At 36.8% G+C, this 15106-nt stretch overlaps 1 protein-coding gene across 1 annotated transcript in view; it reads left to right on the top strand.

Moving 5' to 3' along the window:
• TTLL5 (tubulin tyrosine ligase like 5) overlaps positions 1 to 15106 on the top strand; it is a 273379-nt gene that overhangs the window by 77281 nt on the left and 180992 nt on the right. Inside the window, exons 18-19 of the mRNA XM_046647530.1 lie at positions 4791 to 4853; positions 8977 to 9015. Of these exons, the coding sequence (XP_046503486.1) occupies positions 4791 to 4853; positions 8977 to 9015 (102 nt within the window). The remainder of the gene's footprint in view (positions 1 to 4790; positions 4854 to 8976; positions 9016 to 15106) is intronic.

Raw genomic sequence — 15106 nt, forward strand, 5'->3', positions numbered from 1 at the left:
ATACTTCCATTTCCCTCTCCTGTGCTTTGTGCTGTTATTGTCATACATTTTACTTCTATATAAGTGTATGTTATAAATCCCACAGCACATTGTTACTTTTCCTGTGAACAGCGTAATTTAAGGAAATTTAAATATGAGAAAAAGTCTCTTATGTTTACATATATACTACCATTTCCATTGCTGTCCTTTTGCATTGATCCAGGTTTTCATCTGGTATCATTTTCTTCCATCTGAAGAACTTCTTTTAGGATTTGCTGTAGTGCAGTGAATTCTCTCAACTGTTGTTTGTCTGAATAAGTTTTTCTTTGACTTTCATTTTTGAAAATTTTTTCACTGATTATAGAATTCTAGGTTGACACTTTTTTCCCCCAGCACCTTAAAAATGTTGTTCCTTTATCTTCTGGCTTGCATTTTTCTGATGAGAAGCATACAGTAGTTCTTATCTTTGTTCTTCTGTAGATAACGTGTCTTTTTCTCTCAGCTTTTAAGATTATTTCTTTATGACTGATTTTCAGCAGTTTGACTAGGACATATTGCCCTGGTGTCATTTTCTTCATATTTCTTCTGCTTGGGATTTGTTGAGGTTCTCGGTCTATGGGCTTATAGTTTTCATCAAATTTGGAAAACTTTTGGCCATTATTCAAATATTTTTTCTGTTTCCCTTCTCTCCTTTCTCCTTTTGGGACTCTGGTTACATGATAAATTGGTTGATATTGTCCTACAGGTCTGGCTCTGTTCATTTTTTTTTAGACATTTTTCTTTCTTCATTTTGGATGGTTTTTTATTTCTCTGTGTTTGTAATTTCATTCAACATTTCGTCTGCAGTGTCAAATCTTCTATTAATTCCCTCCAGTGAAATGTTCATTTCAGAGTTTTATTTTTCATCTTTAGAATTCCCATGTTTCCTCTATATCTTCTTTTTATTTTTTCATTATTTTCATGATTTCCTTTAGATCCTTGTGCATATATTATTTATAGTAGCTGTTGTAAAATCTTTGCTTATTCTGTTATCTCCATCATTTCTGAGTCTGTTTCTATTGACTTATTTTCCTCTTGTGTATGGGCTGTATTTTTCCTGTTTCTTCACACATACAGTGATTTTTTTTTAATTGGATGCTGGACAATGAAATGTTCGATTGTTGAGTGTTTTGATTTTCTTGGGTTCTTTAAACCCTGTTGAAGGTTTTTTTGGTCAGACACTTAAGTTGCTTGTAGATTAACTTAATCTTTTTCAGGTTCCTTTAAAAGTGTTTTTATGGTTTATTTAGATTAGCTTTTTGTTTAGTTCTAGGGTAGTTCCACTACTAAAGACTCTTTTGGGGTGTCTGTTAAACGAACACATAGTCAATGAGATCTCTGCATTCTGGCTGGTGGGGATTCAATTCACAGCCCTGTGTGAACTCTGGAAAGTATTCAGCTTATGCTTTCTCCTTAATGTTCTTTCCCCTGGCAGTTGCTCTTTGCCCAGCCTTGTAGACTTTCACCCTATGCCTGAGCAGAGTTGTATTCACCCAAAGCTCACAGAGTCCCTTTGATGATTTTTGGATTTCTTCTTGTGCATAGTTTCCTCCACTCCAGTACATTGCTCTGAAAATTGTAGCTACTTCCTAGAACTGTGATCTCTGTCATCTCAACTCAGAGACTCTTGGGCTCTACTGAAATTCCCTCTCTCTCTGCAGAGTCTGGAAATTGCCTCTAGGCAGAAAGGTAGACAATCAGAAGGCTCACTTTAATTTATTTCCCCCTTTCAGGCATCACAGTCCTGCACTGCTAGTTGTTTAGTGTCGTGAAACAGTTGTTTCATATATTTTGTACACTTTTTTAGCTGTTACTGGTGGAAAGGCAAGTCGTATAGGAGTTATCTTCTCATAAGTAGAAGCAGAATTCTCTTTAGTTTTAATTGCTTTTGAACTTTTTCTAAATAACAGTGGCATACTGTATGTACTCTTGCTTTTTTCATTCAATGTTATGTTAGTAAGTTTCATATTTTTACCTGTAGCTATAATTCATTCTTTTTCACCGCTTTATTATATTCTTCTGTGTGTTTATACTGCTGTTATGTTTTCCATTATCCTGTTGATGGTATTTGACTTCTTTCTGGTCTTTTGCTGTTAAAGACAGCTGTGCTGTAAATATTCTTGTATGTGTCTCCTGGGTGTATATGGAATGGAATTACTGAACCATAAAATATGCAAATGTTCAACTGCAAAAAATAAAGCTAAACAAAAAGATAATGCTAAATTGTTTTCCAAAGTGACTGTAAATTTACACTCCTGTCAGCAAAACCTAAGAGATCCTGTTGATTTATATCTTCTGCGAGATGTGCTACTGTCAGACTTCTTAATTTTTGTCAATCTGTTGAGTGTAAAATGATATCTTATTTTGGTCTTGATTTGCGTTTCTCTGATTACCAGTAGGGTTAAGAATCTCTGTACTTGTTTATAGGTGACACATTTTTCTTCCTCTGGTGACTGACTTTTGATCTAGTTAGAATATTAGTGGTTCTAAGTATGGAGCTAGAACTTAGAGGAAGAAAGAACCAGTTTATTGTTTGGGGTTTCTTTTGTTTTGTTTTGCAAACCCATCTGTTCATAGAGAAATCTTCCTTTTTTCTTGCAAAATATCCTATCCATGTAGTTGCACTTTATAAAGACCTAGGAATTCAACAGAAAGATATTACTTGGGTTTTCTTCAAAATTAGATAGAAGTGTATCTTTTGATATGTTTTTGAAGAGTTTTAATATTTGCAGTTCCTAGAAAACATATATTTTAGTTAACAAAAGTGGACCCTTCGCTCTTGAGTAGTTCAAGAGGTGGGACCTTAATTTGAGTGCCTTTTCCTAAGGAATCAATTACAGGTAATCTTGGAGTCTATCAAGGAGTCCAATAATGATACCCTACTTCACTGGTTTGGTTCTGAACCAATGGAGAAATAAGACAAAGGCTAAGATAGATGGAGGCCAAAATGTCACCTTCCTTTCTGATTAAGTCCAGGTTGGAAGACTTGGTTATGTCTATTTGCAAGCAAATGTATTTTCTATTGAACTGCAGAACTGGACAGATTTACATGCCCATGTGTAGGCCAGGTTAGAGTGGGCTGTGTGTGGGGAGCACCTGACCCTATAGGAGCAGCTGTGGATGTGTGCTTCCTAAGGGGCAATTGTCTCTCAAGAGGAGGAAGAGAGATACTCATTGAAGCCTGTTCTGTTTCTTCTTCCTAAATTACCAATCCAGTAAGTCATTCTGCCTCCCCTCTGAGGCCTCTGAGAAGAGAGGCAAGAGAGGCCAAGAATATTAAACCATTTCAGCTCCCTTCACGTAGAGTGGGGGATGTGTTAATCTACTAACAAATATGCCTTTTTATTAATATACTGAGCATTAACCAAGTGTCCAGCACCACCCTTGGTGTTTTGGAGTATAAAACAAATATTAGATGGGATCTCTGCCCTTTGAAAGTTAACAGTATGATTACAGAGAAATTATTTATACATATAATAAAAATAGCTCGTATTTGTATAGCTCTCTGTAATGTACTTTCTACATAACGTTATTCCCATTTTAACGATAAGAAAAGTAAGGCTCAGGAACGTAATGTGACTTGTCTATAATCACACGGTGCGACTTGATTCAGGTATTCTAATTCCAGATTCTGCTTCTTTCCTGTTTCATCATGCTGCTTTCTGAGAAGAAAAATTTTAGTCTATGAAACCGTGTATGGCAGGTCCCTCAGGCATCCAGTAAAAGCCGGGGGGTTCAGACAGGGCATCTCTATAGACTCGGGCAGTCATATCAGGGAAGGTGTCGTGCAGCAGGTGGACTTCAGCTGCTTCTTGCAGGATGGATTATGGGTAAGTAGAGAGGGTGTGAGGAGAAGGTGTCCAGCAGAGGCCGAAGAAATAGTGGGAGGTGTGGTGTGAGAGTATTCTAAGACTTGTCTGGCTGTACTGCAGGATCCCTGTTGGGGAACTGTGTGGAGAAAGTGTGAATGAATTGGTGGTATAGATTTCCCAACTTTGGAAGGCTCAGAAGAGAAAGTGTATGCCTCCTGCATAAGGCATCAAGGAGCCATTCCAAGCTCTTGAGAAATAACATGATTGAAGCGATCTTCTGTGTATGTTTCCATGCCCATTAGGCATCTTCCATTCCCAGCTTTATTTGACTTTTTTCCTAGCTATATATGATTTTTGGTCATTGTTTTGTTTTTATCTTCCAGTTTTATTTTCTGAGTTCAGTATATCACCTTTTATTAATCCAAGAAAATGTCTTTTCTTTCTATTTTCTAAATTAAGTCTTCTATTTATTCTTTTCATGTTATTGTGTTTGCTGCTACTCTACTGTTTTATCCTTTTTTTTAAGATTGGCACCTGAGCTGACAACTGTTGCCAATATTCTTCTTCTTTTTTTTTATTTCCTGCTTTATCTCCACAAATCCCCCCTGTACATAGTTGTTTATCTTAGTTGCAGGTCCTTCTAGTTGTGGCATGTGGGATGCCATCTCACCGTGGCCTGATGAGCGGTGTCGTGTCTGCGCCCAGGATCCGAACCAGCGAAACCTTGGGCTGCCACAGCAGAGCGCGCAAACTTAACCACTCGGCTGTGGGGCTGACCCCTGTTTTATAATTTTAATTTGAGCAACTGTCTCCTCCTTTGCCACTTTAAAGACACTGTATTTCTTTAGAAACAGTATATAAGTAACCTGTCACTTCTGTGCTTGATTCATGGTTTTATTTCTGTGTTTTCTCTTTTAAGCTAAGCTTAAGGAATAACCAGTTGCTTTCTTTGTCTTGCAGGTCCTACCTCGAACACAAGACCTCCATGAACTATATGCTGGCAACACGGCTCTTCCAGGACAGGTGGGGATTTGCTAATCTTATCAATTTAGTGAAACTAGATCAGAAAATTAGGAGAAAGTACATGCACAAGAAGGAAGGAGGCTTTATAAAAGTCTTCAGTAAAATCTGTGATAGAAAGGGCCTAGCAGAAAACACAATAAAATATCTCATTTTTTCAGAATTCATTAACTCTCAGCACTTTGTAATATTTCCAGAGGCCACAAATTAAACCAGAAAGATCTTTAAGCAATTTGACAGATGCCCTAAACTTTATTCTTCTTAAAGGAAAGCCCTTACTCAGTACCTTTTTACTTTAGACATAATTTTAATGGACATGATCATCTGTTTTTCTAGACTAGAAGAGATTAGAATGATCAGATTACAGAAAGTAGAGGGGAGGTAATTCACAAAATAAATACAGTGAAAGTTGTAAGAAAGGACAGCTGATAACCTTAACACAAGGGAAAACAGGGGAAAATGATGGAAAACAGACGCTGGAATTCAAATAGCACAGCAGTCAGGCACTGCCTAGTCTTGTTGCACCTGGGACATGACTGCATCACAGTGCAGTTCATAACTGACTAACAAAATAAGGAACCTTAGTTATTTTGAGGAATCTATATTATTTTCAGAATATATGTACTTTTTTGTGGGATTCTCAAAATAGATGCCCAGATTTCATCTATTTCTTGCAATCTATCATCTGTTATTGGGAAATATATGGGATTTGCAATTTCTCTCTTTAAATCTGTGGTTATTACCCATGATAAAGTAGCTGCAATGTGTAGTTTCTATGAAAGAAATCTTCAGATTTACTTAGAAGATACGGGAACTCAGTTCTTTATATATAATCTGCCCCCCGCCCCAGAAACTTTTACAAGGTTCCTTTATCTTTAAAGTTTAGGTATTTTGCCAGGATGTGCTCTGGTGTGTTACCTTTCATTATTTTGGTTTTGCGGTGGGTGAGTCCTTTCAGTCTGAAGATTTAGGTCTTCCAATTGTGGGGAATATTCCCTTCATCCTCTCTTTCGTCTCCTTGTGGAACTTCTGTTAGATGAATTTTGGATCTTTACTATATCGTTCATGTTTCTTTACTTTTTTCTCATACTTTTGATCTTCTTGCCTCTTAGCTTTAACTGCTGGGAGGTTTCTTGAACTTCGTCTTCTCAAACTCTCAGTTGATCTTCAGCCCTATCTTTTATTATTCAGCACCAGCAGAGGAGAGAGTTGTTGGATTTACTTTTTTTTATTTTGGCAAGTATGGTTTTAATATCCAAGTACTATTTTTGCTTTCTGACTAGTTTTCATAGATTATGGATGTAACATTAAAATGATTCTGGTACCAATTCCAGGGGTGGGGGCAGGTTTCTTCCACAGAACCAAGCAATTGCACCTTGCTGGTGTCTGAGAATTCACCTCAACTCTAATGCTATCTACCTGGAGATTAGCATCAGATTCCACAGTTTAAGTGTTTAGTCCTACAAGACTCCCGTCCCACCCCCCACCCCCTCACCTCGCCACTTCAGTTGCATTTCCAAGCCTGGGTTGTCACCTGTGTGTCTGACTGACTGGCTAGAGTGGAGGCTCCAACGAGCCCGCTGTCTGGACTTCAATCCAGACACCAGTCGGAAGTCTAGATTGTTACCTGTACTTCTGACCGACTGTCTCTAAATCAGAGGTTCCCGCAACTCCCTCCCCGGCTTCGATTAACTTTCTAGAGCGGCTCATAGAGCTTAGAGAAACATTTTACTTACTAGATCACTCGTTTATTATAAAAGGATGTACCTTAGTAACAGCCAGATGGAAGAGATGCATACGGCAAGGTATGGGGAAAGGGCCCAAAGAAATTTTTCTGTTGTTATATTCCTACTAGGAGAATGCTTTATTCAATAACAAGACCTAGTAGTTGGTCTAATAATGACCATAGTTTTAAAAGTATGATAAGTCTTGGCCATGTTTTACAGACATCTGTAACAACTTGAAAGTTAAATGGAAAAGATGTGTTATTTCTTTTGGTAACAAAATCACACTTATACTACTGTGGATGGTTTCCTACACGTATATGAAGGAAATGCTAAATATCAGTTAGAGGATTAACTTTTTTCTATCCAAGTTGGTATATTCCCTGAATTCTTTCTTCAGGTCCCAGTAACAACTCTGCTTATAAAGCATTCTAAAAACTTTGATTAAAAAAATCTGAATTTCCCTGTTTAGCAAAGAAAGGCCCTCATGGTTTACTTTTGCCTACCTTTTTAGTCTAATCTCTACTTTTCCACACCAACCCATGGCCAGTCAGACCATGTCTACTTGCTTTTTCATGCCTCCATATCCTTACATACTCCCCATCCCTTGGAATGGCCTTCAGTCCGTCCCTAAATTCTTCTAGCTATGTCCTTCATCCTCTTACCCAGACTAGGAGGAGGTTCTCCCAGTCCTCCTCATCCCTCAGTCTGATTTAGATTCCCATATTGTATCATAATGGCCTTTCACTACTCTACTTTACTCGTTGGCTTTTAAGAGTAGGCACTTTGTTATGTTCATCTGTGTCAGTATCAAGAACCTACCCCATGGTAGGCACACACAGAAAAACGTGCATTGAAAACATGAAATTGTGTTTGTTGCTAGCCTTGACATCTTTTAGTAAGTTTGTTCTCTTCAATCTGAATTGATGTTTTTTCTCTTGCAAATCTCGTTGTATTATTGTCAACATTACTTTCAAACTAATTCTCCGATCATTTCTTTTAGGTTAATTTTGTCTGCTTTCTCTGCCCTTCCCCGCTCATCCCCCCCTGCCCTGGCAAACTGTATCTTACCCACAATCTTATATTTTGACAGTAGTTTTAACCCTGGCTGCATATTAGTAACACCTGGGGATCTTATAAACCATCTTCATGCCCTGGCTCCACTCCCAAACTGTAGTATCTGCCCTTATTAAAAGCTGCCCAGGGAATTGTAATGTGAAGCCATGACTGCAAACCATTATCTGATGAAAAAGTTAAAATCATCTTGAGACTTTCTGATGATAAGATGACAATAATAGGACATTGGCATGAATAGAAGACATGAGAAGGGAAAGACAAAACATATTGGTGAAGATAAACTTTTTACTTGAATTTCTGTGGATAGAAGATCTTGATATTGATTGCGTCTGTCTCTTTTATAAAAACTAATACCAATGGTTACATGTTGTGTGATTCCATTTATATAACATTTTGAAATGATACAATTTTAGAATGGAGGAGAGATTAAAGGGATCTAGGATTAGGTAAGAGGTGTGTGGTCAGAACAGGACAACACAGAAGATCCTTATAGTGATGGAGGTATTCAGTATTTCAGTATCTTCTCTGTGGTGGTGGATACATGAACTTACACAGTGATAAAATTGTACCAAACTGAAAATACACATTCACAAATGAGTAGAGTCAAACTGGGGAAATAAAAAAAAAAAAAAAAGAATGTTAAGTGAAAGGAAATTGAGTGAGGATAGAGTGTTTTAAAAGAAAAACAAAAGCCAGTTCAAACATGAATGGCACTCACTTCCTGTGCTTGGAGCCCAAGTCTAGTTTAGAGACAATGAAGAGCATCTCTTTTTAAAAGAGATTTCTTTTTTTGTTGTGGAAGACCTGTCTCATGAGCAGTCTATTTGAACCCATGAGAAGGAAGACTGGCTTCTTTTCCTAATACAGTTCAGCGAAAGTATAAAGAGCACTGGAGCCTGAGACCTAAGCCCTGGGTTCAAATTTAAACCCATTAAGCTCTGACCTTGGGCACATCACAAAATGATCTTATCCTGCTCCTTTTTATAAATGGGGCTATTAATAACCTTATTCACATGACTGTTGTGAAGAATAAGTGTGATTTGATTTGTGACTAGGTATACAAATGCAAGTAATTGTTATGATTTTTCTCCAGAATTCATTGGTCCTTTCCCTTTTGTTTTTTATTCATCCTCCCTCAAGCTGAGGTACTCTATTCTTTCTGAGCGTGTTCTCAGTTTATCTCTCTGCTTCTCCCCCTACATGCCTTCCCTGGCATAATTCCATGTTGAACCTGTGCAGTACAGATCTCAGGAATGTGTGTGTGTGAACTCAGGGGAGAATATCTGCATAGTGCTCTAACCCACTTGTCCTTTCTACTTCTGTAGGGGAAACCCAAGAAGAAGCTTATTGACAGCAAGAACACGGTAACTGACTTTTAAAAGTTGAGAAATTCTTTCCATGTGCATAATGTATGACTGTGCACAGACTAAGCATGATACTTTATATGACCATTTTCAGTTTGGCTCAGCTTGAAGAATAATATAAAAATGTTTCCTATAGAAACACTATTCTGTGGCAACTTTTAGTAAACCAAGCTTGGGATTTACTTTTTTGTAACTACAGGTATATCATTTCAACGGATAATAATGGTGTTCTTGTTTGGCTATGTGAGAGAGATCCAAGTATTAATGAGATTTCAAGACTACTCTCATGTTAGATTCAAAGAAGAGGTCATGTTTTGGCCTTGACATACTTGGGGCACAGAGCTCTGCCCCCAATAGGACTGAGCAGAACTGCTTCCAGTTTGCCATGGAACTAAAAGTGTGCAAAATACCTGTGTCTCTTCATTTGAGCAGAGAGACAGGTCTTAGGGGAAGGACTGGGATGGCCTTGCCCAACTGAAGATTACAACCCAAACAAAAGCTCTTAACCCTGAACACACCCTCTGGTTTGAGACATTACATAACTCCCCTTTGTGCTGAATCTCTTTAAAAAGCAAAACGAGGGGGCCTGCCCCATGCTTGAGTCATTAAGTTCATGCGCTCTGCTTCGGTGGCCCAGGGTTTCACCAGTTCGGATCCTGGGCGCGGACATGGCATCGCTCATCAGGCCATGCTGAGGCAGCCTCCCACATAGCACAACTAGAAGGACCCACAACCGAAAATACACAACTATGTACTGGGGGGCTTTGGGAGAAAAAGGGAAAATAAAATCTTTAAAAACAAAAAGAGCAAAATGATAACAGTAAGGAAGAAACCTCCCATATCTGGCTTTTTTTACATTTAAGAATTAAGATAAACTTGGTTTCTCATCCAAAGCTTTTGAAGCATAAGTCTAATTTTTCTTAAGAAGAAAAACATATGATTGCCATTTAATTAAGGGAAAACTGAGAGAAATCATTGTTTCCAAATGAAAGTCACAATTTCTAAGTTTTCTCCAGTTTTTAGTAAGGAATGTGCTTCATAGAGTATACTATTATCAATTTGGAAATTAGAAAAAGAATCTTAATTGACAAGCATATTTGAAGATCAGTGGATTCTGTCATTTATTTTTTGGCACTTATTTGATATTGCCATCAGTAGGGGTTTTAGAGTGTAAGCAAATGAAGGGTGGCATATGGCTGACTATATGCTGGAGCGTGAAAAGGATTAAAATCATACAGAGTTCTTTGACCACAATGGAATTAGAAATCAATAACAATAGAAAATCTCCAAATATTTGGGAATTAGACAACACATTTCTAAATAATTCATGAATAAAGGAAGAAATCATGATGGAAATTAGAAAATATTTTGAATGATAATAAAAATATAACATTAAAATGTGTGGGATGCAGCTACCAGTAGTGTGTGTGTGCGAGAGAGGGGAATTTGCAGCTTTAAATGCTTATATTAGAAAACAGAGGACTAAATCACTGATCAGTGTTCTATTTTATGAAGTTGGAAAAAGAAGAGTAACCCAAAGTAAGTAGAAGAAAGGAAATAATAAAGGGCAGAAATCAATTAAATAAAAGACAATAAGGAAAATTAATAAAATCCAAAATTGTTCATAGATAAGATAGCAGAATGGATAAACTCTTGGGTAGACTGTTGTAGAAAAAAGAGAGAACATTAATTACCAGTATCAGCTAGGAAAGATGGACTATCACTATAGATCCTACAGACGTAAAAAGGATATTAATAGAATATTATTAACAACCTTATTCCACTATTTAACTTATATGAAATGTCTGAATTCCTTGTGGGGAAGAAACACTTAGCAAAAGTGACACAAGCTGAAATAGAAATTTTGAATAACCCTATACCTATTCAGAATATTGAATTTGAGGGTCCAGTGAGGGTCCAGCAGCAGTTAAGTTCGCATGTTCCACTTTGACGGCCCAGGGATCACTGGTTTGGATTCTGGGTGTGGACCGACACACTGCTTATCAAGCCATGCTGTGGCAGGCGTCCCACATGTAAAGTAGAGGAACTTAGGCACAGATGTTAGCTCAGGGCTAATCTTCTAAAAAAAAAAACAACAACAGAATATTGAATTTTAAATCTAAAACCTTCCTACAAAGAAAACTCCAGGCCCAGTAGTTTCACTAGTGAATTCCATCAAGCAGTTGAGGAAGAATAACACCAATCTTACACAAACTCTTTAAAAAATATTGGAAGGGACACTTCCCAATTCTTTTTATGATGCCAGCATAACTATGACACGAAAACCTGACAAAGACGTTAAAAAAAAGAATAAAATTACAGGTTAATATCTTCATGAACATAGACACAAAATTTCTTAAAAGAATATTGGCAAATAGAATCCACCAGTATATAAAAAGGATAATACATATGACTAAAGTGAAATTTTTCCCAGTAGTGCAAGGTTGGTTTAACATTTGAAAATTAGTCAATATAACTCGCCATATTAAACAAAGGAGAAAAACCAGGTGGTCATTTTATTAGATGCAAAAAAAAGCATCTGATGAAATTCAATACATGTTTATGAGTAGTAAAACTCTTAGTAAATCAGGAATAGAAGAGAATTTCATCAATCTGTTAAAGGTCTTCTTTGAAAAACCTATTTCTAACATCGTACTGAATGGTGAAATATTGAAGGCTTTCCCCCTATGATTAATGATAAGGCACAGTGTCCGCTCTTCACCACTTGTATTCCCTTTGTACTAGAGATCCTAAGCAGTACAATAAAGCAAGGGAGGAAAAAAAAGAAAGAAAAGGCATACAGATTGGAAAGGAAGAAGTTAAAATGTTTTTATTCTTAGATGACATGATTACGTTAGTAAAAAATCCTAAGGTATCTATAGAATAACTATAAGAACATACAAGTGCACTTAGCAAGGTCTTAGGACACAGGGTCAATATACTAAAATCTGCTGTTTTTTTAATATACTAGCAGTAAATAATTGGAAAATGAAATTTAACGTTCCATTTACAATAGCATTTGAAAATATGAAATTCTTAGGGATAAGTTTAACAAAATATTTTCAATACTTATACAGTAGAAGCTACTAAATATTACTGAAAGAGATTAAAGAAGGTATAAATAAGTGGAGAGATATGCTGTGTTCATGGATTAAAAGATTTGATATTGTAAATATCTATGCTCCTCAAACTAATCTAGTAGTATTTATTCTAGATTATTCTAGTAGATTTTTTTATAGAAATTGACCCACTGTTTTTAAAAAGTTTTGTATAGAAATGCAGAGGACTTCGAATATGCAGCGTTGTCTTGAAGACTTAGAGTGCCTGACTTAAAGAAGTGCTGTAATGCTGTAGGAATCAGAACTGCGGCACTTTGAGCAATGCAGCAGAATCAGGAGCCTAGAAATAGACCCACGTCTACCGTCATTCGACTTTAAACCAAAAGCCTAAAGTAATCTGATGGGAAAAGAAAACTTTTTAACAAGTGGGCCTGGAATTGGATATTATATTGTTAAAAATGAACCTCACCCCGTATCTCCCACAAAAATTAGAGATGATTCATAGACAAAAACATAAAAGCAATTACTCTAGAACTTCCAGAGGAAAATATCTTTGTGACTTTGAGCCTGGCAAAAGTTTTTAGACATGACACAGAAAGCAATAAGCAAAAAGGAAAAAATGGTAATCTAGATTTCCTCAAAATTAGAAACTTTCATTGATCATAAGATACTGTTAAGAAAATAACCAGGCAACATCAACAGACGAATGGATAAAGAAGATGTGGTACATATATACAATGGAATACTACTCAGCTGTAAAACAGAACAAAATCATTCCATTTGCAATAACATGGATGGACCTTGAGGGAATTATGTTAAGTGTAATAAGCCAGCGAGAGAAGGATAATCTGTGTATGACTCCACTCATATGAGGAATTTAAAATTATGGACTAAGAATAGTTTAGTGGATACCAGGGGAAAGGTGGGGTGGGGGGTGGGCACAAAGGGTGAAGTGGTGCACCTACAAGATGACTGACAAACATTAATGTACAACTGAAATTTCACAAGATTCTAACCTATCATTAACTCAATAAAAAAAAAATAAAATAAAAAAAAGAGAATAACCAGGCAAGCCATAGACTGAGAGCACATATTCATCAAACACATCTGTCCAGGGTCTGATATCTAGGAAATAGAATGGACTCCTACAACTGAATAATTAAAAGACAATCCAATTACAAGTGGGTAAAATATTTGGTCGCTTCAAAAGGAAGATATGTGAATAGCCAATATGCTTATGAAAATGTGCTTAACAACACTGGTTATCAGAGAATGGCAAATTAAAATCATGAGATACCACTAAATGTCCAGCAGAATGGCTAAAATTATATCAAATCATCATGTTGTACACTTTAAATATCTTACAGTTTGTCAATTAAACCTCAGTAAAGCTGGAAAAAAAATGACAATCAAATGGTGAGGATGTGGAGCTAATGGAACTCTGATAAATTGTCACTGGCAGCATAAACTGGTACATGTACTTTCGAAAGTCTGGCAGTCTGTTAGAAAGCCTAGAAAATTCCACTCTGAGATCTTTACTCAGAAGAAATGAAAAATTTAGCTGTAAAATGACTTGTACAAAATGCTCATGGCAGCTTTATTCATAATATTCCAAAACTGGAAACAACCTAGATGTCCAGCAAGAGGAGAGTAGGTGGACTGTGGATTATTGATATAGTAGACTAACCCTCAGCAATTAAAAGGGATAAATAGTGATACACGCAACATGGATGAATTTCAAAAACAAGCTGAATGAAAGGAGACTTACCCAAAAGAGGTCATACTGTATCATTCCATTTTTATGAACTTCTGGAACAGGCAAACCTAATATGTGATGAAACAGTTGGGAAAGGTGGTTTCCTTTAGGAGTGTGAGGGAGGGATTGACTGGGAAGGGGTGTGAGAACTTTCTGAGGGGATAGTAATGTTAGAGTTTGGGTTATGCAGCTCTAGGCATTTCTCAAAACTCAACAAATGGACATTTAATATTTGGGTATTTCACTGTGTGGAGTTTTTAGCTCACCAAAAAAAAAACCCTCCCAAAACCAAACAACAACAACCCAAAGCCCTATAAAACAAATATTAAAGTCCAAATACTAATAATACGTATGTTGAAGTGTTTAGGAACAAAGCGCACTGATGTCTGTGTGCAACTTCGAAATGCTTTAAAAATTAGATGAATTGATGGATGGATAGAAGAATGGAAGATTGGATATATATGTGATCAAACACATATAGTAAAATATTCATTGTAGAAACTAGGTGGTGAATATATGGATGTTCACTGTACAAATCTTTAAACTTTCTTGTTTAAGTATTTTCGTAATAAAACATTGGAAAGATAAAATGAAATAGATGTAGCTAAAAGACATTACAACTTTTTTATAGGGAATTCAGTTGTTTATCAATTCAAAGACATTTATGGTATGACAGCTGTGTGCTGGGCAGTCTCAAGCATCCCTGATCCAGTGGTCAACAGGACATGCTTGCCCTCATAGAACTGTCATTCCGTTGATCAGATTCACGCTTTCCCAGCAGTCCCTGCCACCATCTCTTGTACTAGTTAAGATTTTTTGTCTATTCAGGGATTCTTAGAAGCTCTTAGTTGTTATTTAAAAATATCAGATGTGTTTTATTTTCTTTATTATTTAATTGCCTAGAAATCTCTTTATTTTCACAACTGTGCAGGGGACGGAGTGTTCAGTTGTTGGGACTATGATATGCTGGGTTTGAAGTGTTTTTAAAGTTCACTAATTTGCTTCCTGTTTCTGCCCCGAATGTCATAACCTTCCCTGTTCTTGGCTCAATTTCCTCCTCTAGGGAGAAGGCCTCCAAAAGATTTACTATCCAACCCATCTACCCAGAAATCCCCAAAAGTCCTAAATAGACCAAAAAACACAGCCTTTCCATCATTCCCAGAGATTGTAAACTCCCAGAGGAACGAGGATGATTCCTTAACCTCAAAGGGAATACACTTTGAGTTCTAGAGAGTTCAAGAGGGAGAAAGTTCAGAGCCAACCAGTTAGATCTTGA

The sequence above is a fragment of the Equus quagga genome, chromosome 20 (genome assembly GCF_021613505.1).
Source record: "Equus quagga isolate Etosha38 chromosome 20, UCLA_HA_Equagga_1.0, whole genome shotgun sequence".
NCBI lineage: Eukaryota > Metazoa > Chordata > Mammalia > Perissodactyla > Equidae > Equus > Equus quagga.